General features: G+C 36.2%; 5 protein-coding genes and 1 long non-coding RNA gene across 6 annotated transcripts; 2 read left to right on the top strand and 4 right to left on the bottom strand.

Annotated features, from left to right (window-relative positions):
* The first annotated feature begins 408 nt into the window (after window positions 1-408).
* LOC106439660 (4-coumarate--CoA ligase 4) lies at window positions 409-5298 on the top strand. Its single transcript, XM_013881153.3, has 5 exons — window positions 409-1598; window positions 4118-4313; window positions 4385-4598; window positions 4681-4783; window positions 4878-5298. The coding sequence occupies exons 1-5, from the start codon at window positions 513-515 to the stop codon at window positions 4995-4997; spliced, it is 1719 nt and encodes a 572-aa protein (XP_013736607.2). The 5' UTR covers window positions 409-512; the 3' UTR covers window positions 4998-5298.
* A 662-nt stretch (window positions 5299-5960) lies between these two features.
* LOC106439662 (mitogen-activated protein kinase kinase 5) lies at window positions 5961-7591 on the bottom strand. The gene has a single exon (XM_013881154.3). It carries the CDS (start codon window positions 7403-7405, stop codon window positions 6188-6190), a length of 1218 nt encoding a protein of 405 aa, XP_013736608.2. The 5' UTR covers window positions 7406-7591; the 3' UTR covers window positions 5961-6187.
* Window positions 7592-11089: 3498 nt separating this feature from the next.
* LOC106439664 (mitogen-activated protein kinase kinase 5-like) lies at window positions 11090-12851 on the bottom strand. Its single transcript, XM_013881158.3, has 2 exons — window positions 12754-12851; window positions 11090-12419 (listed from the first exon to the last, which is right to left on the bottom strand). The coding sequence occupies exon 2, from the start codon at window positions 12388-12390 to the stop codon at window positions 11464-11466; it is 927 nt and encodes a 308-aa protein (XP_013736612.2). The 5' UTR covers window positions 12391-12419; window positions 12754-12851; the 3' UTR covers window positions 11090-11463.
* A 979-nt stretch (window positions 12852-13830) lies between these two features.
* Window positions 13831-14654, bottom strand: LOC106439665 (ATP synthase subunit epsilon, mitochondrial). Its single transcript, XM_013881159.3, has 2 exons — window positions 14344-14654; window positions 13831-14045 (listed from the first exon to the last, which is right to left on the bottom strand). Exons 1-2 carry the CDS (start codon window positions 14525-14527, stop codon window positions 14017-14019), a joined length of 213 nt encoding a protein of 70 aa, XP_013736613.1. The 5' UTR covers window positions 14528-14654; the 3' UTR covers window positions 13831-14016.
* Window positions 14655-14946: 292 nt separating this feature from the next.
* Window positions 14947-15479, top strand: LOC125607031. The gene is made up of 2 exons (XR_007338276.1): window positions 14947-15003; window positions 15090-15479. It is a non-coding gene; the product is annotated as an uncharacterized LOC125607031 (long non-coding RNA).
* A 2119-nt stretch (window positions 15480-17598) lies between these two features.
* LOC106439663 (calcium-transporting ATPase 9, plasma membrane-type) lies at window positions 17599-24009 on the bottom strand. Its single transcript, XM_048776550.1, has 29 exons — window positions 23528-24009; window positions 23327-23443; window positions 23194-23236; window positions 22993-23114; window positions 22778-22909; window positions 22593-22682; window positions 22429-22498; window positions 22262-22332; window positions 22018-22179; window positions 21791-21946; window positions 21615-21697; window positions 21427-21535; window positions 21293-21348; window positions 21163-21205; window positions 21002-21085; window positions 20766-20903; window positions 20630-20695; window positions 20447-20545; window positions 20154-20264; window positions 19784-20011; window positions 19517-19681; window positions 19229-19444; window positions 19007-19144; window positions 18821-18921; window positions 18671-18716; window positions 18428-18565; window positions 18243-18350; window positions 18083-18174; window positions 17599-17994 (listed from the first exon to the last, which is right to left on the bottom strand). The coding sequence occupies exons 1-29, from the start codon at window positions 23708-23710 to the stop codon at window positions 17889-17891; spliced, it is 3273 nt and encodes a 1090-aa protein (XP_048632507.1). The 5' UTR covers window positions 23711-24009; the 3' UTR covers window positions 17599-17888.
* Window positions 24010-24402: the final 393 nt, after the last annotated feature.

The raw sequence follows: 24402 nt of genomic DNA, 5'->3' as shown, positions 1-24402 counted from the left end.
TCGCGTACAAAACTTAGTTACAACTTACACGTTTTTTAAAAAAAAATGAAGAAAACATAGTATACAGTTTAAATTTACCTAATTAAGCCAAATTTAATTACTTTTATATATACACTTAAAATAAAAAATATATAATTTCACCGTAATAATAAAAATTACCTGTACAATAGTTTTTAATAAGATTTTCTGACACCTACAAGATAAAAGAAACTTTATTTGAATAATAAAAGCCGTGTTGAAAATCAACAGTAAAATGGCCCACCCACCAACTACGCTGCACTCGACCAATAGTTTATAGACAAATCATTAAGAAAATCGCATGTAATGGAAACAAATCATAGTGGATATAATAATTATAAAAAAAAATCGGCTTCGTCCAGTTTCTTTATAAAACCCAACGTACCATTATAAAACTCAATCAAAAGAGGAAAAACGAAAAAGAAAAATAAAACGTTACATTTTGAAAAGAATTTTTATTTTTTCTAAGTAGAAGAATTAGAGTCTACACACAAATGGTGCTCCAACAACAACAACAAACGCTTTTTGTCACAAAGAAGACAGATCAAGAACTTCCTCTTAAGACAGATCCAGAGCCTTCTCATGAATTCATTTTCCGGTCCAAACTTCCCGACATCTCCATCCCTAATCATCTTCCTCTCACCGATTACGTCTTCCAGAAGTTCTCCGGCGACGGCGACGGAGACTCCACAGCCACATGTCTCATCGATGGTGCTACCGGACGTATCTTTACCTACGGTGATGTACAAATCAGTTTACGGCGTATCGCCGCCGGGATCCATCGGCTAGGGATCCGCCAACGTGACACCGTCATGCTCCTTCTCCCGAACTCGCCGGAGTTTGCTCTCTCCTTCCTCGCCGTGGCTTACCTCGGAGCCGTATCCACCACCGCGAATCCGTTCTATACAGAGTCGGAGATAGAGAAACAGGCAAAAGCTTCCGCCACGAAGATGATCATCACTAAGTCATGTTACGTAGATAAACTTACAAACATGAAGAACGACAGCGTTTTGATCGTTTGCGTGGAAGATGAAAACGACGCAGTTCCAGTAGCTGACGGTTGCGTGAGTTTCAAGGAACTGGCTCAAGCGGACGAAACAGAGCTCCCTAAACCGGAGATCTCGCCGGAAGACACTGTAGCGATGCCGTACTCCTCCGGAACCACGGGGCTTCCGAAGGGAGTGATGATCACTCACAAGGGATTAGTTACGAGCATCGCTCAGAAAGTAGACGGAGAAAACCCTAACGTCAACTTCACCGGAGATGACGTCATTCTCTGTTTCCTCCCTATGTTTCACATTTACGCGCTCGACGCGTTGATGCTCTCGGCTATGAGGACGGGAGCGGCGATCTTGATCGTTCCGAGGTTCGAGTTGAATCTAGTGATGGAGCTTATTCAGAGGTATAAGGTCACCGTAGTTCCGGTGGCTCCTCCGGTGGTTCTAGCGTTTGTTAAGTCTCAGGAGACGGAGAAGTACGATCTGAGCTCAGTGAGGATGATGCTTTCAGGCGCAGCTACGCTCAAGAAGGAGCTTGAAGACGCCGTGCGTCTCAAGTTTCCCAATGCCATATTTGGACAGGTCAGTTTTAGTTAGTGTCCTTTCATTTTCACAACTATTTTGCTGATTTCTTCGTAAATTTAATTCAATTGGACAGAGTCTGAGAAACATGATTATTGAGAATTTGCAATTAGTTAATAACTCGTGGATTATTATTGAGTAGAAAATGGATTAGTATAGCTATTTCGATTAGATATGTGGTACTTAAAGATTAACTTACATTTGTAATGTTTAGTACTATAAATGCTTGGGGGTAGGTGAAGATTTGTCGCTATGTGCAATTGCCTAACGTGATTAATCAATCAAATGGAATATTTTAATGTATAAATAGACACACTAACAAGTTCGTGGTCTAAATATTTAAGAAATGGACTGATAGTGGTGGTTCACCAAACCTAAGCTTTAAAACTATTTATGTTAGTGTCTAGATCTTCAGCGTCACCAAATTTCGAATATTTATTGGTAAATTGCGATGTTAGAGGTACCAATAGTATTTGATTATATGTAGTCGTTTGATTAGCTATCGTTGTCACTATCTTTGACTATACAAGTTTTCAATGAGATCAAACTTAAGGTATATCTCCTGTCGAGGACTTATCATCCATATTCTAAAGTCTTTGACCAAAAGGTAGTAGATACACTAACAAGTTCGTGGTCTAAATATTAAAGAAATGGATTAATTAGTGGTGGTTGCACCAAACCTAAGCTTTAAAACTATTTATGTCAGTGTAGATCGGCATCATCAGATTTCGAATATATACGGGTTGTAATGGCAATGTTAGAGTACCAATAATACACTATTTGTTTTAATATGTAGAAATTGACTACCCATCGTTCTCGTCATCTTTGACTATGCAAGTCAACCAGTTAGATGAAAGTTAAGTAACTCGTGGTGGGCGAGCGAATTATAAAGGGGAACCAAACAAAAACATATTGTTCTGGAATTTCACATCAAAACAACACTTCCAAATTCTGACAAGTGTACTTTATTCTATTAATAGCAAAAAAAAAGTTAGCAAACTGTACATTTAGACGACCAGATAGAAGGATGGTTCATATTTGGTCAAACTTTGCCATTTCGGGTAGACTTTGAGAGATTAACCAGTTTAGCTGGTTTAGTTAGAACTGACAAGGATGATTCATTCTAGTCTTATAAATTTGTCAAACATTAATTGAAGTACTTTTCTATAGGCTAGTTTCTGCTTGGTCCAAAATATCCGGCTATATATATATGTATATATTTTATTTTCTTGAGAATTTTAACCGACTATATTATAGACTAAAAGCAGTTTAACTTTACGTAGCTCATGTTATTAGACTAGATATATGATATATCTATCATCCTGCGGTTTCTTAGTTCCTGTCTAGTAAACGACTATAGAACTCATTTTAGACTTGAGAAAATAAGGTTGACTACTTTTATTGTGAGATTAGTCTCGATTTAACGCATAGCACCTTCGATTAAAAAAAAAATTAAACAACTAAACTGAAGACAATAAATTAGTACCTAAGCCAATATGGTTTCGTCCGGTTGGTTGAATATCACTAAATAGTTCCTAAGATAGGATAATAGAATAACAAAACCAACATTAAAGTATCCAACAAGTTCCTTGTTATTCAAATTTTGCATCAGATTAAAAGGTACAGTAATAAATAAAAAACATTTTATAAAACAGATAGAGTACAATGATTATTAGCTTTTAAATGGAGTCTAGTGTCACACTGACAAATAAAGAACACTCTTCTTTTTTTTCCGACTAAATATTATCTTCATTAAGATTGAATACAGTTGTTAAAGCTTACATGAAAAAACAATAACAAATACATTTTTAAGAACTTGAAACTAGAAAAAGTAATAACACGATGCCAACTTGCACAATTGCAAGCATGGTCTTGATACTTTAACTTATCCAACTTCGTTGACAGTCTAGAACGATCTTGGTATTGGCTGCCATCTATTGTGGTCAAACGCCTTTTGTCATTGACAAGAACTTTGGATTCGATCCATCTATTACATCGCGTAATCCAACATAAAGAACACTCTGATCATACTGCCCCCTTTGTTCTGCATTTTCTCTGTTTGGTTTCTAACATTGCCTTTAGATAATGTAGTTTAGATAATTTGTGAGTAATAAATTATTTGCACCGTTTAGTCCATTACTGGGGACACATTCATTACTCATCTCTTTATAAGAATCACCCATCCAGATCGAGCTTATAGTTGTTTTAATTGCAGTTGAGAAAACTAAACTCCAGTGTTGACTTATTGATAGGTTAGTGGGATCATACATAAAACGCTAACAGTACCCATCAAATTTAATTCAACTAGGACGACAAACACATGTTGATGAGACTGTCACACATTAATTTCCGTTTACTTTAATTATAATTTTTCAGACAGAACTTATTTGATGACTTTTGCTGTGGTTCGTTAGTTCCTGTCTTCGTCAGTATGGATGTTATTATGGTAGACAATTGTCAACTGTTGTCGTTTTCACATTTTTGTAATGACTAAACTAAAAAAGGAAACATGTTTTCAGGGTTATGGAATGACTGAGTCAGGAACGGTGGCTAAGTCATTAGCGTTTGCAAAGAACCCATTCAAGACCAAGTCTGGTGCGTGCGGGACTGTGATCAGAAACGCCGAGATGAAAGTGGTCGACACCATAACCGGAGTCTCTTTACCACGCAACAAACCTGGCGAAATATGCATCCGAGGTGATCAACTCATGAAAGGTAAACGAATCAATAATTTTACTTACATAGGAAAAATACTTTGATGGTGAAAAAGAGTGTGTTATTGTTAGGTTATTTGAATGATCCGGAGGCTACTGCGATAACCATAGACAAAGACGGGTGGTTACACACAGGAGATATTGGGTTTGTGGATGATGACGATGAGGTCTTCATTGTTGATCGGTTAAAGGAACTTATCAAATTCAAAGGCTATCAAGTGGCTCCAGCTGAGCTTGAAGCATTACTTATTTCTCATCCTTACATCGAGGATGCTGCAGTTGTGGCGTGAGTTTTTAAAACACAATTCTAAAACCTTCCAGTTTGAAGCACCACTATTTGTAGCTTCTAATGAAGCTTGAATTTTCAGGATGAAGGATGAAGTTGCTGATGAGGTTCCAGTAGCATATGTGGTTAGATCAGAAGGGTCTCATTTAACCGAAGATGATGTCAAGAGTTATGTCAACAAACAGGTAAAGATTTTACTTCCACTCTCCAAACGCAAAGCACACAAAGATGGATACTTTTGCATGTCTTAAATGAATGGTGTGATAATCTTACATGTAGGTGGTTCATTACAAGAGAATCAAGATGGTGTTTTTCATAGAAGCTATTCCGAAAGCAGTGTCCGGAAAGATTCTTAGGAAGGAACTCCGAGCTAAACTGGAGTCTGAGTACCCTAAATAGATTTAAGAGAGTTGTGGATAAATGTGTAAGCTCCAACGCTAAGGTCACTAAGAAGCAATTATTTGGTATCCGATTTGATTTCAAAACATCAATCCTGTAAAGTCAAGCGCATTTCTATATTTTATAAAGTATTATAAAGTATTAGTTACTCTCATGTGACTGTGTTTTAGTGAGGCTATGCTTTCTATATGTATAAAAGTTTCAGGAAGATTGAGAAAAGTTTATGGAGAGTTTGGTGGTTTCCAAATCCTCATCTTTGTAATTTCCAAACTCTGATATATTAAACGCTGGCTTCGTTTTTTTTGTTTGTGTTTGGAACCTAGAGCTAAGCTACCCCAGCGACATGATACATTTCCTATTATCATTTGACAATCCTCCTAAGAGGAATTGCAACTAAACCGACACAGCGACACTAAAGCGACAATGAGTGGGAAGTGGCACAGAAGAGAAGTTTAATGTAGGTCGAAGTCGAGATTAAATATCCCATAGCAGGATCTTGAAATAACATGAGTTTCAAATATATAAAGGAAAATAAAACAACTAGTTACTGAAACTGAAATATCGCAGCAGTCATATAGAACTTGAAGAAGGAATCATTAAGTTGAGAGCATAAGAAACCTTTTGTTCATAATGACCAACATAATAAACATGAAGTAGACTGTCTTAGTAGATGCTGAGACGCTAGAACCTGAACTGAACACTTGAATAAGAATAGATTCCTAATCTCACTAAATCATTAAGACTACAAGAAACCAGGTGAAAAGCTGAGGTTTTTCATGCATGCTCAAAGTCAGAAACAAACAAAACTTTTCATATGAATTCTACCAATTAGAAGAGAGTCACATGATTTCCTGACAAGACAAACTTTCAACTTTTCCGCAACTATTAGACAATCTAAAACCATACACGACAAAGAAACAAAGAAGGCAGAAGCCTTTACAATGATTCTCTCTATAAGCGAAATAAAAATAAGAAGCTTTTTATTAATGAATCTGGAAGATCCTCGATTACTTCCTGACATGAACAATAATAACAAAGCCAAACTCATCTTCATTCACAAATCATAACTATCTATATAAATATTTTATCATCAACCAAACACAAAACGAGTTCAAGCAGCTTCACAAGACTCAAACCGAGTTTCTCCCCTGACCAATCACAACCACCGGAGAGAAAAGCAAAAAAAAAAACTAAGACGCCGGAGGCGGCGGCGGCAACATTTGACGAAGATTCGGACCACCACTTGATTTAACTATAAAAGGATGCTGCAAAAGCTGCTGCGCAGACCACCTCTTAGGAGGGTCACTCTGCAAGCAACAAGAGATGAAGTGACGAAAGTCCTCAGACGCCGTCGCCGGAGCTTCCGGCGGCTGAGTCATACAAATAGCACACATTAAACTCGCCCAGTCACCTTGTCTACTCACAGCGAAAGGGAACCTCCCCAAGTAAAACTCCAACACGCTAACACCAAGACTCCATATATCTCCCGCGTAACCGTCGTAACGACCGTGATTCAGATCGGTGTTGATCCTCTCGGGACTCATGTAAGCGATGGTTCCGACAGAGGAGTTGCAAGGATCCATGGTCTGCGCCAAGATCCGACTCACTCCAAAATCAGCAATCTTGACGTTATTGGCCGAGTTTATGAGAAGATTCGACGGTTTGATGTCGCGGTGGACGATGTGGCGGCGGTGGATATACGCCAACCCGCTGAGAATCTGGCGCGTGAGACCAGCGAGCTCGTTTTCTCGCGACACGTGCCTTCCTTCGAGGGACCCTTTGTCCATGAACTCGAGCAAGACCTGGACCTCGCCGTTGTGATCGAACATGTCGTGGCATTTCACGACGTTGGGGTGGTCAACGCTCCGCAGGATCTCGATCTCTCTGCAGATCTGGCGCCTCACGTTGTCGTCGTGGTTCCCGTAGATCACCTTGAGAGCGAAGGGGCGCGAGGTGGGAAGGTGGATCACTTTGTAGACCGTTCCTCCGGCGCCGCTTCCGATTCGGTTCACGCGCTCTAGCTCGGATAAGCGTTTGGCGGCGGAGATGTTGGTGGAGATCGCGGAGGAGGAGGCCAGAGCAGAGGAGGAGGATGGAGGAGGAGGGAGGGGGAGAGGGACAGCGAGAGCCACGTTGCGGTTAGGGAGTGGTAAGCTGAGGTCAGGACGTTTGTTTCGTCTCATGGCTTCTTCACCGACAAGGTGGTTTGATTCGTCCTTGGAATCGATCTGATCAAAGGAAAAAGTTAAAATCGAGAGACAAATCATCGAGAAAAATGTATCCACGTGCTCATGGGTGCGCGTGTGAAAAAATTGCAAGCTGTGGAAGTTTGGTTGTGTTGTACTTGTTACTTGCAACACAAAAACTTTGGTCGGTTCCCGTCTGTTAGATAGACGGCTTTGACGCATAAGACAAAAGCTTGTGCAACATAGAGACTACGAAAGATTGGAGCAAAATAAATGGACCATGTAAGAACATATATAGCTTGTGATGAAAACATTATAAGAATTCGAGCATGAATATGATGGGAAAAGGGATAAAGAAAATATTTCAGTCATTCGAGCAGGATTATGAAGGAAATGTGTCAGGTCGCGAATATCCAGATTGAAAATTACGAAACAAAGTGTGATAATATAAAATGGTAAAAACGTTTGAAAACCATATGAAAAAACGAATGCGTGGAGTCGTGATATGACATTTTCCTTAACTCAATAAATCGCTCATTGGTGAGACGGTTTATGTACGATTTTGAGTCTCATGATAAAACTACGTGAAATTATTTTGCATCACCCGAAACAAAATCAATGAACTAGCTACCACATTGTACTCTTGAGACTTACTTTGAAATACTAGAGGTATTGCTGGAACTTTTGTATGTGGAAGCTTATGTATGAATTTGTCAGGACTGTGTCTTTAGTGAAGAGGTAAGATGTTTATTTATAGGAGAGATTCACAAAACTTAGTTATAAAGCAACTTTGACATGTGTCATTAAGTTTCTTAAGCTTTTGATACTTGTTAATAAGTCATCAAGATTAAACACCAAGTGAGCTTTAACATTTGCCATTTGTCACTAAGTTGCATTGCTTTATCACTAAGTTAGATTAGTCACCAAATTTACTTAGCTTAAGCCATCTGTCATCAAATAGACTTAACTTAGTCATCAACTTGGTAAAGAGGAAATTACATGTTTACCACTTTCTTGGTATCACTTTTCATTTTTACCACCACTAATGAGACATTTTCAAAAATATCTTATTCATTAAGTGGCAAAAGACTCTTATACCCTTACTATTTATATATATAATAAATCATTATTTAAAAAAAAAAAAAAAAAAAAAAAAAAAATAAAAAAATAAAAAATAAAAAATAAAAAAAAATAAATTTTTTTTTATGTTTTCGAATTATATTTTTTTAAATTCGAACTTTTCTACGAATTTTTTTTTTTTTTTTTTTGAAATTTTTATTTTTATTTTTTTTCAAATTTCTTTTTGAAAAACGAAATTTATGTTTGAAACTATTTTTAAAATTTTTTATATATTTTTTTTGTATTTATATATTTATTAGAATTATAAATTTCACATTCCAAAAACCCTACCCCACCCCTCAACTCTAAACCCTAATTCTAGATTAGTTAACCCTAAGGGTATAATTGTATTTTACCTTTCATTAAAAGTGAGGGTAAAAGTGGTTAGTGTAAACATGAAAAGTGGTACTATGAATGTGATATTTGTGGCAATTTTCCCTTGGTAAAATGATTTCTCCTTGTGGAAGCACCGTAGCCTATTGGTTAAGGTTTAAAGGCTTCTACACCCAGGTCTGTGGTTCGAATCCCAGACTATGCAATTTATTGCAGATTACAGGAAATCCAGGTTTCAAGTCCCGGAGGGAGCGGTTTATTAAAACAATTATGCAAACTACAGAGGAAAGACTTGCAAGGGATCTTCAACATGGTGCAAGTAAATCTGGTCAGAAGTGGATCTTCATAGGACGGCTCATGTAATGCAGTTAGGCGTAGATCTTCATAAGACAGGTAGTATTGTCGGTTGTCGAATCGTCTATGTAATCTTTCCTATATCATAATTGTAAGATCGTAATAAATCAGCGTTAAAAAAATGATTTCTCCATTATTTTACTCAGCCCATGAACTTGCAAAATATATTATTTTACTCAGCCCATGAGCTTGAAAAATGTAATGGACTTTCTCTATATAAAGTATAACATTTACTTCACATTAATCAATAAAAATATATAATATTTCTACAAGATTTTAAAAATTCATAAGGATATTAATAATAAATCTATTTTAACTATAAAATCAAGTTTTTATTTTTAGTTACAACAAAATATAAAAAATCTTACAAAACATTTCAAAATTTTTTATAAAATATTATGTTAATTAATTTCATAATTAGTAATATACTACTATTAATTAATATTATTTGTTAGTATGAAATGAAAATAAATATTTGGTACTTTGCTTTACAAATTATAATTATATTCCATATTATATAAGTAGAAATACTATATGAATTAAATATGACATAATTATATTAATTTGGTATGTTAACCTATTTTATTTTTAAAATGTGCTCTTATTTGAATAATAAATAAAATATCATTCACTATTTAAACTAGGGTTAAAATTCTTAAACCATTCACTATTTTTATATAAAAAGTAAAATATTTTAGCATGTGTCAAACTTTTATTTTACCACTATATATTATATTTTTATTTTATTTAAACTCTCAACAATATATTATCTAAAATTATTATATAAAAATATAAGAGTATGTAACTAACATTTATTTCATGTGTTATTTACAAAATATGCTATTAGAAAATTTTAATATTAGTTCTCAAAAAAACATTTCATTAAAGATATTACTGACAAATAAATTTTAACTATAACTTTTAATGTTGGTTTCTAATTATAACAAAATCAGTTAGAAATATAAAATAATCTTACCAACATTTTAAAATATTTTTATAAATTAATTCATTAGTTTAATAACAAAATAAATTCAAAATTCAAATAACATTCCAAATTCAAAAAATAGTTGTGTAATTTTTTAAATTTATCTTGATTAAATATACAATTCTGAAAAAAAAAATTCCAATCTCAAAATTACATTATTCTAAATTTAAAAAAAGATACAATCATAAATGTGAGATTATAAAATTAAAAATATATCCATATGAAAGTGAAGATCAACTTCTAGTTTAATATTGTATTCTAGCCTTTATGATTTTAAGGGCATCCCCAACTCTATTCCATTTTCTACTTTAAACATCAATTTTTGAGTAAAATATGGTTAAATATAATTTTATTTTCAACTCCAAAACTAGCAATTACTCCATTTTGGAGTTGAACTTCTTTTATTTATAGAATGGTCTTTTAATTTTGATTTTTTTTAAATTTAAAACATATTTAAAAATAATACAAAAATAAATATGATATTCCATAAGAAATTATTTAATAATTTTACATAAAAATTGCATAAACTAATAAAAATACTGAACTAAAGATTAAAATATATACTAAATATAACATAAAATAAATCATTTTATAATCCGGTAAATCATTTTTGAAACTGCCATAAACGGTATGAATTTCTAATTTTAAAATATTTCTTGCCCAATTAAAAAAATCATGGATAAAAATTCATTATTCATTCTGAAATGCATTAGTTGAAGATTTGTGAGAAAAAAAATTCTAGTACTCATTATTGAATCAGAATATTTTATCTTATATATATATATATATATATATTTATGATTTATTGTACTTCTAATAAGAAATGTTTAATTTAAATAAATTATATTGTGTGAATTTTTTATAAACATCAGATATTTAGGGTTAACTGACAATTTTTTGTAAGTAGAAGATGTTAGTAAAATTATTAATTAAATAAAATAAAATAAAATTATTGTAGAATATTTATTTTTGGAATAAAAATGGAGTAAAATATGGTGTTGCAGCACTTTAGAGTAAAATATAGAGTTATTTTTCATCCGGAAGAATATTAAGGATATATTTTTTGTCAAAAAAGTAAAATATATATTAAGGATAATCCTCCATGTAATATCCTTTTAACATGCAATCTCAGGGGAGAATATAAACGAAGAACCGACGAGTCTTTTGAGCGCGTGAGTATCTGCTTGGTTTGATAATGTTCCTTCAGTCCATTGATTTTCCTTCGAGATATTGACTTTTGTGTATTACTGTTTTGTCAAGAATCCTGTGGTCAACTCAGGCCCTGGTCCCAACAATTTTAATTCCTCAAACAAAAACATTAAAAAGTGTTGTAATAAAACAAGAGATGGCTTTAACTAATTTATCTCTTCTTTTTTATTGGAACACATAAGTAGTTCTGTCACAACCATACAAGATTCTATTATTTATCACAAGAGGGAAAAGCAAACAACTAGGACGACGAAGGTAGAGGACGATGCGGCGGCAACATTTAAGGGAGATTCGGACCAGCGGTTGATTTGAGTATGAAAGGATGCTGCAAAAGCTGTTTCGCAGACCATCTCTTAGGAGGATCACTCTGCAAGCAACAAGAGATGAAGTGACGAAAGTCCTCAGACGCCGTCGCCGGAGCTTCCGGCGGCTGATTCATACAAATAGCACACATTAAACTCGCCCAGTCACCTTCTCTACTCACAGCGATAGGGAACCTCCCCAAGTAGAACTCCAAGATGCTAACACCAAGGCTCCATATATCTCCGGCGCAACCGTCGTAACGTCCGTCATTCTGATCGGAGTCGATCCTCTCCGGGCTCATGTAAGCGACGGTTCCGACGGAGGAGTTGCAAGGATCCATGGTCTGCGCCAAGATCCGACTCACTCCGAAGTCAGCAATCTTGACGTTATTGGCCGAGTTTATGAGAAGATTCGACGGTTTGATGTCACGGTGGACGATTTTACGGCCGTGAAGGTAAGCCAAGCCGCTGAGAATCTGGCGCGTGAGATCAGCGAGTTCGTCTTCTCGCGACACGTGCCTTCCTTCGAGGGACCCTTTGTCCATGAACTCGAGCAAGACATGGACCTCGTCGTTGTGATCGAACATGCCGTGGCATTTCACGACGTTAGGGTGGTCAACACTTCGCAAGATCTCGATCTCTCTACATATCTGGTGCCTTACGTTGTCCTCGTGGTGCCCGTAGATCACTTTGAGAGCGAAGGGGCGCGAGGTGGGACTGTGGATCACTTTGTAGACCGTTCCTCCGGTGCCACTTCCGATTCGGTGCAGGCTCTTTAGCTCGGATAAACTTTTGGCGGCGGAGGAGGAGGATGAGGAAGGAGGAGGGAGTGGGAGAGGGACAGCGAGAGCCACGTTGCGGTTAGGGAGTTGTATCTTGAGGTCAGGACATTTGCATCGTTTCATGGCTTCTATAACCGTATCTCTGTCTTCTTCTGATCAAAGGAAAAAAAAAGTTAAATCAAGAAAAATGTATCCACGCGCTCAGGGAGTGCGCGTGTGGAAAATGCAAAGCTGTGAAAGTATATGTCGCAACACTTGCATGTTTTTTCTAAGTCTGTTATATTTAATGAGATTTGTTTCAGCATGGGGATGGATATATACGGCTATGACTAAAACAAAAAAGATTATGCAACGTAGAGGCCACGAAAGATGGGAGCAAATTAAAATGGACCATATAAGAACATATATAGCTTATGATGAAAATATTTTGAGTCATTCGAGCATGATTATGATGGGAGAAGAGATAAATTAATGGCTCAAAGTTACCTCTTGTAGGGATGAAGCAACTTCTTGAAAGAGCAGCAAGTGAAAAATCTGGGACTCGTGAAGTGATGAGATGCAGAAGAAGATATGAAACTTGATGAACCTATATATAGTTGGTGAGAACAAGCAGATGGATTTTTCTTAGGTAGAAAAACGTGTTTAACTACTGGTATGGTAGCACAAGAACGAGCTCTGACGTTTCTGTAGTTCCTTGAAGGGTGGTGGTTAACTCTCTTCTTCATCTTCCAACAACTGCATTTTGCATCCATACCATAATTGGCATTTTAAGTATCAAAATTGCTTCTTGCTCGGATGCATATAGTTTGAACTCATCAAATATAACATGTGACAGCTCTTATTAGTTTTGCTACATATATACATTAATTCTATAGGAGTTCGGTTTGCCCATTTGTTTGTCTTGTTGCTGCTTTAACGCATTACTTTGTGGGAATTCATTTTCAGCGTTTTGACTAATCCATCCCCAATGAAACTCCATTTGCTATGTTAGCTAGGAATTAACATAACGTTACGTAACATCATAACATGATGACATCCAGATGCATTTCATCAACTTCATTTAACTGCATGGCCTATGACATCAATAACATTACATTTATGTGGAATGCTGCTCTCATGGTCTATCACATGGCTGTAATTCTTGAGCATTTCCCATCATGATCATTCTCTGTTCTTAGGTTGATGAACAAACACACCATTTTGGTCAGAGCCTTATGTAGGGAACAGAGCCAGATGCAGTCATAACATGAAGTGTACTGATGCCAGTGTACTGTTGCATTAGGCTAGTTGATTACGGACGTGATATCAAAAGCGAGTTATATGGTGTGTTAGTTTTCAATTTTCATAAATTATAATCACATTTTTCTAACTTGAGACGATTTCAGAATCTCACTGGCCTTCGTTTTTTTAATTCAGATTTTGAGCAAGTCAAATCACTTAATCGACTCTTTAAGCAGCGTTCTACTTTTCATTTCTTAAGATTTGAACCCAGGGTTCATTTGCTATAGAGAAAGGCCATAGTTAATAACTCAAATGGACAAGAGATACATACAACTCAAGAAATCCACAAAAAAATAATTCGTATTAAGCAAGAAACAGAAGAAGCTCCATGTTTTTGCATTATTGATTGGCAAAGTATCAATCTTTCATTGAATACAACAAAAAGGAAACAAAATATCCAAAGAGAGAGAAGAGACGTTACAGCATCCCTTTTATCCCATTCAGAAAACCATATCTTGATCAAAAGCCTCAAACTTGAGGTGCGTCTGACCGCAAAACTGTCAACAAAAAAAAAACCACACACAAAAGTTACATCAACACACGTGTAAGTCCACTGTCTGAACGAAACTGCGGTAAAATATCGAACACAAATGTGAGCTCAAAAGAGCCATTTCAGAATGAAAATCCCTTTCATCAATCATAGTTTTGATGGGTTCTAATTAAAGTAGGAATCTTTACCATCTTGAAACAGAGAGAATCACACAGAAACAAGAAGCTAGATCTCGATCAAACAAGAAAGAGCATTTGGTCAAGGATCCTGAGGAAAGGAGGGAGTGAAGAAGAAGAAGAAGATACCTGGTTTCTGGGGCTTTCCATCGGCCCATTTGGAGAGGGAGAAGTGAACCTTCTCGCGGCTCATGGATTCAGCCTTGAATGGTTCTTTCAGACAGTTCCTGACCAGATTCGCGCAGATGTTTGAGTACGTTATATACGTCATCCCCGCCGCTCTCCAGAACGGAACCGCCGCCGTCGATGCCATCTCCGATTCTTTTGATCGATCGAAACGACGAGATTGAGATGAAGAAGATCGAAAGTTGTCTGAGAGAGTCGCTGCAGATTGAGAGAAACGCAAGTGATTGATCTCAGATTAAAAGTCAACTCCCAACTCACTGTCGACCCATTGGGCCTTTAGAAATTAGCCCAAATAGTTTGAGTCTCACATAAACATGCAGGTCTCTATGATGTTCGATGTTGAAGTCACATGACACGTCAACACAAATAGTTGTGTTTCGTGGTCATCAAACAAGACTTTGCTTTGTTGATCAACCAAGATTGTGAGATAACAAACTAAGTCCCACATTGGAGAATTAGACAAAGAGTGTCTAATATATAAAGAGATTAATATATAAAGAGATGTCCAACTCTAATTAGTACGAGGCCTTTTGGGATGGAAAGGAACAAAGGTGGAAGTAGGAACAAAGGTCTACGTACGCATCACTTGACGAGTGGCTCGAGGTTCACATATCGCTTTCTCCCTTTTTAGATTTTGTTTCCTCTTCGCTGGGATTGAAGTGTGTGTGTGTGTGTTATTGTGCCTTCAGGGACATTTGGCAAAGATATTGCAAGAAAATCGAAGATCAAGAAGAAGTGAGAAAAAAAGAGAGCCTTTTAAGCTCCTTCACAGTTCTTATAGACTTTAAGCTTTTTGGCATTTTGAAAGAGTTTTGGATTTCAGTCTTGAGGAAGTTTAGTATAGATGTTACTCTCTCTTTTTCTTATGAAGGTTCTGCTTCAGTCACAGTAATAATGCTCAGAGTAAATAAGTGGCTGCTTCAGTCTAATTTCTCCGTATTATGTTTTATTATCTGTTCTGTCCTCTGTTTCTTTTTTGCCTTTGTTATATGTGTGTGTGTTCTTGAAAGATCTATGCAGAATCAAAAACTATCTTTTCTAATCTTTAAGCTAATAAAAAAGATTAGTTACTTATTTAATACAAAGGTTGCTATGTCTTAACTACAAAGTTATTACTGAGAATATTATACATCAAAAGACTTTTAGTTCGAGGATGATCAGTATTTTGCAAGTTTTTACTTCTACCTTAGTTTCTGAGTAAAGAGTCTGGCCTAAGACTCTGAACGTTCTTATCCTTAAAAGTCTCCATGCTTTGTGCATTTGATTTCGTGGTCTTTTAGACAGTCTTTATTTTTCTTCTTCTTCTTCTCTATCTTATTCTCCTGCAACTGTTTGCAGAGCATGAGAAGATATAATATTATAATTAGAATCAGAGAGCACATGTTTCACAGTTGATGTGAGGATACAAAATTTAGGCCCACAGGGCCACCACTGCAGGCAACATCTCTTTCCAAACACTGTCACACAGTATGCACAACAACATACTACGCCGCAGTCTAAAAACATGAGAAAAAACAAGTAAGATGTGCTTGAAGCCTTGAATAAAGGCAGAACAAACTGAAATAAATGCACAACAAAGACACACAAATACATGACCTAAACAGATAATTTAAAAGCGCTTGAAAGTGAAGTTGTATAAACTGTGAAAGCATAAACAACTGAGCCGTAGCATCGGCGATATACACATTGTTGTTTTAACAATAACAAGAACATTGCAGTTGGAAAGTACGTAACATTCGAGGAAGTGAGCAGATGGGGTACGGGTGTGGGCACGACAGTGAGATTACGACTAAGGAGGAAAGAAAATTAGACATAGTGGCCGTCACGGTAACTGAACTAAGAGACTTTCAGAATGGTAAGTGCTAAAAAGAGTTCAATATATCTAACAACTCATCAGTGAGGCAAGAATGCGCACATTATACCAAAGGAAGGTTCCATAAATCCATACCAGGTCAAACACATCTCACCCTCATACTTAATGAACACATTACAATCTATATTTTGTTATACAATCACGTACAATCAATTGACTCCATACATAACAAACCAATAAAGCCAGTTATATAGCACCCCTTATCAAAAACATCACAACTCTAACCATATCATAATATCAATTATTATACATCAGCACAAATCCATAAAACCCACACCTCATCCAACAACAAAATATAGACAGTCAAATAAATTCAAAATATGGGCTCCGTAAAGCATAGTTCCAAAGACCATAAACGTGTTGTAAAAAGACTACAATTCTAAGACAACAACAATTGAATCATTCTCTGCTCATCCGAATCACTATATCTTTATTGTTAACAAAAAAAATCACTCCACAACATCTTTTATAACCGTTGTTTTGAAACCTGATCCGGATACTGAACAACTTACCGAGTTACTGGGTTATCGAGTCGACACCAAAAAAATTGTGAGTTACTAAATTAATTAATTTTTTATATAATATTGTATTAGTTAATAAAACCCATTAAAAATAGTAATTAAAAGTTATGTATTGGCTTAACCAGTAGTTGGGCTTCGGGTTGTAATGATTTTTTTTTGTGGATTTTACCAGATTTTTAAATAATGATTTTTTTCTAAAATTCAAATCGGATTATATGCCGAATCACCAAATTTATCGGGTTGGCCATAAATCAAGGTCGGATTTTCTATAACATTTTTAAAGTATTACAATACATCTAATTCTCAGTAGATATATAATCAATATACTAAAAATTATTCCCACATATGTAGAAAAATATAAAATAATATTAATAGATTGTACACCCATAATATTGCTAGGTGAAAAAGTGTACATCGCATCTTCTGATATAAGGACATGTATATTAATCAATAATCATTTTTAAATTTCATCCATAATATTTACGAAAAAGTCAATAATTAGTTACAAAACCCATAAGAATTTCTTCCTACGATCAACACTCAAATATTCAAAAAAATACATAACTATAAGCAAACGAGAATAATATATATATGACTGTATAGTTTTATTAGTCTGCTGTTACCAAAACATGTAAAAATCAAACTAATATGTATTTCATATAATACAAATACATATTAAATATATGATATACTAATTGAACTAATGTTTAATATATATATATATATATATATATATATATATATATATATATATAGGCCGACCCTAGTTAACCATAAAGAAAAAAAAAAAGAGAATCCTCCATGTAAACACAACAGTTTTTGAAAAGGCGAAGACTGAGCCAAACTCCCACTAGTACAACCCCAAATCCAATTCAATTCACAGTTGCACTTTTACATCATACAAGAAGAAGAAGAAGAAATATGGAAAGCGACAAAAGAATTGGACCTTGCAGTATACATTTGAAAATACTATTACCATTTAAAAGAAAGGAAGGTTAGAGGTATAGGCCAATTATCACAAGGTTATATATCATCATCTGTTATTTGCTTCTGTAATTGCAGTATGAGGAACATGAATATCTCTAGTAATGTGTTTATGCACTTCTTGAGGCTTTGTATTTACGGAACGGTTTCTTGAAGTAGATGCTCATTGGAGTCTTTGGTACAGGAATCAGTTTCCCAACCACTGCAAGTGGCCAGCTGCACAAGAGAAAATAAATTGGTGATTTTTTTTTATAGTTTCCTTGACCACTATGAGTTTCAAGTTGGAAGAAAATGATGAACCTACCTGACCAGTCCGATGACAATAGAAGCAAGCCATAGTTGCCAACTCAGTGGAACGGTATGGGCAAACTCACCAAGGAAAGTAACAATGAGTATCTGCATTTTCAACCACAATAGGTTATCAAGTGTCAAAAAGACAAAGAGACTTTGTGTTATTGTCTTACCTGAAGCACAAAAGTGACTCCAACAATTGCAATGAAGAGAGGGTTCTTAGTTACACCACTGAATACATTCATTTCATCAGGTTTCCTTGCGTTGAACTCGTTGAATATCTGCAAGACTTGCATGATTAAAACCAATCCATATGATTTAAGAACAAGGAGATGAAAGATGAGATAATTTTGCCTACTTGACACATAACGAAGGCATTGAATATCATAGTGTTCTTGACTTCCACAGCATGTGCATGGTCGCTGTCTTGTTTCAAGCCAAGCACGCTCAAGCCTGCAAAATTGAGAACTAGGAGGACAGCCACTTGGTATAATGACTGCAACATCATCAAATCAGTTTCAGAGATATGCACTTTGTAAAAATATTTTAGTAAATAAATCAACATCAAGATAGTAGTATCTTAATTTTCTGAACAACTTACCTGCACAAGCAAGTTCCTCCACATGATGTTTGTAATTAGAGGCTCCCTGCAGACACAGGAACATCACCAAATATAAGACAAAAACCACAATATATCTAGTTTTGTTCCACTATAATATTGAATAAAACATGTTCATGATGTTTATTACACCTTCTTCCGACAGGGGTTCTGTGCATAAGATGATCGGTTGGTGGCTCTGTAGCAAGTGCAAGCGCTCCAAGAGTATCCATAATAAGATTGACCCAAAGCAGCTGTATCAAAAGAACACACTTTAACGTGTTTTAAAAGTTCAACCATCCGGGATCAAGCTCTAAAGGCAGGGGAAGATTAATTAACCTGTACAGCCTTTAGAGGAACGTCACCAGAAGACATAGCTGCTACAACATTGATTATAAGAGCTGCAACATTTACAGTAAGCTGGAACTGTATGAACTTCTGAATATTTGCATACACAGAACGGCCCCATCGAACAACCTAGAAAAGTAAACAGAGTTACACTATTAGGAAAGGCATAAAGGATAATCTAAAAATAATATTTTCTATTTTCTCTAGACTAACCTTTACTACTGAAGCAAAATTGTCATCCAAAATGATGATGTCTGAACTCTCTTTCGCAACTTCAGTTCCTGATATGCCCATAGAGAGACCTATGTCTGCCTCGTGGAGAGCAGGAGCATCATTAGTACCATCACCAGTGACAGCAACAACATCTCCATTTTTCCTTAGTGCTTGAACAAGTAAAAGCTTGTCATTAGGAGAGGATCTACCCATCACCTGCATTTTACCCGCAAGTTAATTTTTGAATATAGCCTCAGTAAGCTCACATTATCCTTTGACTGTTCTTACCGTTATTCTCTTGGCTACTTGTTCTCTCTCTTTTTCAGATAGCTCACGGAACACTTTTCCTTCAATGATAGTAGGCTCAACGGCTTCTGTATCTGAAGAAAGTATACCACACTCCAAAGCAATTGCTTTTGCTGTCTGAAGATTGTCTCCAGTCACCATACGTACCTAAATAACACAAATGTCACATGTAAACATTACAGATGGGTTGACCAGCTACACCACATTACAGTAACATTTAACTTCCATTATAGAGGCAAAGGAGCTTACCTTAACACCAGCACTGGTGCAAATTCTCACTGCTTCTCTGACCCCAGGACGACAAGGATCCTTTATACCAACGATAGCCAGCAAAGTCAATTCATCTTCAGGTAAATCCCATTTATCCAAGTCCTCCTGTTCCTTGGGAACTTTGTTCAGCTCTTGCGTTCTGCATGCAATAGCAACGCACCGCAAGCTATTTTTCGCCATGGCATCAATAGCAAGTCTGAAAAACTCCTGTAATATAATTTCCAAACATAAATACTTTTGAAATTTGAAATAAGATAGTATAGGCAAATGTTTAGTCCTCTTAGGCTAACAGATTGTGTCCTTCAAGTGGTTTAACACATTTTCTTTACAATTTTTTGTGGCACCTCACCTTCTGGTCATCAATGGGCTGCAGAGTGCCATTTGAGTCCATAAATTGTGTACAGCAAGCCAGAACTATCTCCGCTGCTCCCTTCCAATGAATGAAAACTTCAGAATCACCCTGCAGTGAGTTAATATACTCCTCATCAGCTTCACACAATATTTTTAGAGACCTTCCTCATTGAGTAGCAATGAAAAGATGTTCATGTGTGTAGTGAACTGAACCAATACTTACTTCAATGCCTCCAAATTTTTTTACTAATTTCCTAATCTTATAAATGGAGAAAAAGATCAAGAAATTACTCGAAGAACAGCAACACCTCCACGCTTTTTCTCAGAATTGAAAGGGAAAGCATGGATGATAGCAGACTCCGACCTGATGGTATCAAATTTCATCCCCAACTGCAACAATAGTTTCTTTAAATATATTGCCCATAATGAAAAATATGTCAAAGAAGGACCAGAGTAAATAAACATTTGAGATACCTTATACGCCCAAGATAGAATAGCCTTCTCAGTGGGAGATCCAGAAATCTCCACCTCTCCACCATCCTACAATAAAACAACATGAGCACTAACCATCCATCATCTGATAACCTTAGTATGAGCTTAGAGAACCAACCTTGGGATGAAAGATGTTTCCTGTGGTGTTCTGTGCCACACCCTCACTTATTAAGGCAACAAGTTTAGGGTGGAGCCCAGAGGGGTTGTCTGCTACATCCATCTTTGATCCTCCAGCATATGTCTCAACCACTGTCATCTATAATTTTGAAAAAGGGGTAAAATTAGCAAACTACACGTATATGATGGTTTTAATATGAAAAAAAAAACTCTCATTGCATTGATGCTATTACTGACCTGATTCAAAGTTAAAGTTCCAGTTTTGTCACTGCAGATTGTTGTTGCTGAGCCCATGGTTTCACATGCTGAAAGCCTCCTAACCTGTTAGCAAACGGAACGTGGTCAGACAATAATCAACAAGAAATCACTGAAGCGAGAAGACACGTTTTGGTTCTTACCAAAGCTTTGTCTGCCATCATCTTCCGCATTGAGTAAGCCAAACTGCACACATGGGGTCAATAAAAAGCAGATCAACAACTATGTTTTAGTTAATTATTTTCTGAGTAGATTATATTAAGTAAGACTCACGTAAGGGTAACTGCTAGGGGAAGTCCCTCAGGCACTGCCACAACCACAATAGTAACCTAAAACAATTACCAGAGTTAACTTTAACTCATATGTCTATCGAATAAGAAAATCACGGATGTGGAGTGAATACTTACTGCGATTGTAAATATCTTTACACAATCATCTACAATGTCACTGATACTAGTCGTCCCTTTGATAAACTGAGTTGCTCCATTAGAATCTTGGGAAGTTCCAGTAAAATATCTAAAAAAATAACTCAAGGTTATATAACCCTCAACATCGCATGAAGTTGTAATGCAAAACTTTTATTGACCAAGGTTACCTCACAAGAAGAGCTACCAGGACAACAAGAGCCACGGTGAGCCCCACTATACCGATGAAAGTTGCAAGACCATTTAACCGCACCTATTATAAGATTACAAAAAAAAGGAATGGTTAGGCTTCTTCAAGACATTGTGTAGACCATAAACTAATAACAAAGTGATCAAGATGACATACCTGTAAGGGAGTTTCTTCACCAGTATCCTCTGAGATACTTGCCATCAATAATCCCCATTCAGTGTTGATTCCAACACCAGTTACCAGCATACTACCGACTCCGTCAGCTACTTTACAACCAGACATTAGAAAAGGAGATTTTTGATCCTTGTTAACCTGCAACAAAAGTATGTGTGTTAGAAAATATAAAGAGAAGATGAGTACATATTGAACAAGGATGAACTCACAATCTTGCTTTCACCGGTCATGCTAGATTCATCAATGGCAAGAGAATGGCCACTAATTAGCACTCCGTCCGCAGGGACCTGGTCACCTATTCTAAGAGGTATAACATCTCCCACAACAACGTCATAGATTGAAATCTTCACTGTTCTCCCTCCTCTCATGACCTGTAAGAGTATTTTGTTTCCTTAGTTAGAAGCTCAAAAAACTTTCAATTTGGAAACAATCCAAAGATGTTAAAGCAAGCACCTCTAGTTGTATATTTCGTTTTTCATCGTTGAGGTTTTGAAACTGAAGAGATTGGCGATAGTCACTAACAGCTGAAAGAATCAAAAGTTTGAGAGCAGGATTAGGAATGTTTGACATAAAATACAAATACACAAAATAAGAAAATAGACAAAAAAACATGTTCATACCTGTAACCATAATGACAAGCAAGACAGCAAACGCAATGCTTCCACCATCAAGCCAACCTTCTTTCAGACCCTGATGAAGTAGTAACCAAAAGAAAGTAGAGTAGACAGAAGTGAGTTCCAAGTTTGGAACATTAAGAAGAAACTTATATGAAATGAAAACACACCTCTGTCTTTATTCCCAGTGCCAGTGATGTTACAGCCGCAATGATCAAGATGATTAGAGTTAAATCCTGCCAAGCTTCCCAGAGGAACATCTTTTGGACAAAATAAAGTTTAAAAACTTATGAGTTGTTATCCACAAGCTCATTATAAACAATCTTAAAAAAAACAACAACTCATATTTGCTTACATAGAAGCTTTTGCCCTTCTTCTTTGGATAAGTGTTAGATCCAAATGCATTCTTCCTATCTGTCACCTCTTTCTCATCCTCCTCAATTCCTTGCTCCAGATTTGACTTCAACTTCTCTGCAACACCTTTGACCTAAAAAAAGGTAGTAGTTAATTTTTTAGTTTCATGAAAATCCTTTTCATTTTATAACAAAAAAAATGCATGCAAGATCTCACCCCTCCAAGTTGCTGTAGATTGGACATGTTTTGGTTCCTGGTCATTGACACAAGTTTCTCAAGGTCAATGTCAAAGTTACCAGTTGAAGTTGCTGGAGTTGTTGATGATGATGATCCAAACGCTGCAATCACAGAAGAAATCAGAGCTTATAAGAAAATAAAAACAGAATTGATCTGACTTATGTCAAAAGAGTCACATACCACCAATTTGTTGTTCTCCAGCCAACTTAAAAAGCAATGCTGCCTGATTCATAAAGAAAAATTACTGATTTGTGAGATCAAGAAACAAAGAACAGAACAAGAAATGGTGATGAGATCAAAAAAGCTTTCAAACCCTTATGACTTGAGCATGTGCCCTGATCATCCTCCTTCGATTCTCATAGTGTTCCTCTTTGTTCAGATCCAAAGTGTATCGAAACCGACGTGATGCATTCAACACAAGTGCCGCTTGCTGCAGGTTTTTACAAATCAAAATCCATGAATCAAATCTCTCAAATCAAACGCATAACTAAAAGAAAAGAAAAAATAAACACACCCTCCAGCGACGGAGAGATGCGGCAGAGGCGTTCTTGGTGTTATCCAGATCGAAAGGATCATCAGGATCGTGTTCAAGCTCCTCATGATCAGAATGGTCGGTTCTGGCAGATCCAGCTTCCATGTCGTCATGTCGTCCAGACATTGACGTGAGGAGCAATCCATTGCTGGACGTGGTGCTCATCCTTCCTTCCTTGGTCTCACCCAGCTTTCTCTTCCTTCTTCTTCTTCTTCTTCTTCTTCCTCCTCTTTCAAATAGAAACGACCTTTTCTGATCAAGGTCGTTGTTTAATTTGGCGAGAGAGAAGGCCAAACTCGTGAGAAGAAAGAAGGAGAAAGGTAACAAAAAACTGAAACCACTTTCTCTCTCTATTACCGTGAAACCGAGAACTCAATTCAATGACGACATTACTATATTTGGTCTGGTTTTTTTGGCAAAAGTTACGGAAAGTTTGTTTTTCTTTTTGTGGGAAAGAGGAAGAAAAGAGGTTTTCCCGGGAAAGAACATGGCATCATCTCTCACCACTCATATTAATAACATGGCATGTATCTACATAAATAATTTCAATTATTTAAATATTACTTCTTATTATTCCTTATTCTCAGATCTAGCTGATATACTTTTTTAGCTCAATTCTTTGTAAAAAGAAACATTTTATTGAATAATCAAGAAGATAATAGTGAAGCTGCAGAGAAAGTTCTTATTAAACATGGTGGTGAACGTGTGTACGACTTAAGGTCACTTGGGTTGCACGACATCACCAATCATTGTTTGGACTTTTTTATGTATTACTATGTAACTACTGAATTATCTACTATTATGATTTTAATCAGGGGCGGCATGATTACTTATTTACTTGGTTTATTACTCAATCC

This window comes from Brassica napus, chromosome A3, assembly GCF_020379485.1.
Source record: "Brassica napus cultivar Da-Ae chromosome A3, Da-Ae, whole genome shotgun sequence".
NCBI classification, from domain to species: domain Eukaryota; kingdom Viridiplantae; phylum Streptophyta; class Magnoliopsida; order Brassicales; family Brassicaceae; genus Brassica; species Brassica napus.
The sequence above is the reverse complement of the archived record's forward strand: the minus strand, read 5'-3'. Positions and strand labels throughout refer to the sequence as shown.

Bases quoted from the DNA above. Each gene is read 5' to 3' on its own strand.
- LOC106439660 (XM_013881153.3), top strand. From the start codon at position 513: ATGGTGCTCCAACAACAACAACAAACGCTTTTTGTCACAAAGAAGACA. The intron at 1,599-4,117 runs GTCAGTTTTAGT...ACATGTTTTCAG, and splicing joins CCAATGCCATATTTGGACAG to GGTTATGGAATGACTGAGTC. The intron at 4,599-4,680 runs GTGAGTTTTTAA...TTGAATTTTCAG, and splicing joins GAGGATGCTGCAGTTGTGGC to GATGAAGGATGAAGTTGCTG.
- LOC106439662 (XM_013881154.3), bottom strand. From the start codon at position 7,405: ATGCGTCAAAGCCGTCTATCTAACAGACGGGAACCGACCAAAGTTTTT.
- LOC106439664 (XM_013881158.3), bottom strand. From the start codon at position 12,390: ATGAAACGATGCAAATGTCCTGACCTCAAGATACAACTCCCTAACCGC.
- LOC106439665 (XM_013881159.3), bottom strand. From the start codon at position 14,527: ATGGCATCGACGGCGGCGGTTCCGTTCTGGAGAGCGGCGGGGATGACG. The intron at 14,046-14,343 runs GTATCTTCTTCT...TTTTGTTGACAG, and splicing joins TGGAAAGCCCCAGAAACCAG to TTTTGCGGTCAGACGCACCT.
- LOC106439663 (XM_048776550.1), bottom strand. From the start codon at position 23,710: ATGAGCACCACGTCCAGCAATGGATTGCTCCTCACGTCAATGTCTGGA. The intron at 20,696-20,765 runs GTTGGTTCTCTA...GTTTTATTGTAG, and splicing joins GAAACATCTTTCATCCCAAG to GATGGTGGAGAGGTGGAGAT. The intron at 20,546-20,629 runs GTATCTCAAATG...CTATTGTTGCAG, and splicing joins TTCTATCTTGGGCGTATAAG to TTGGGGATGAAATTTGATAC.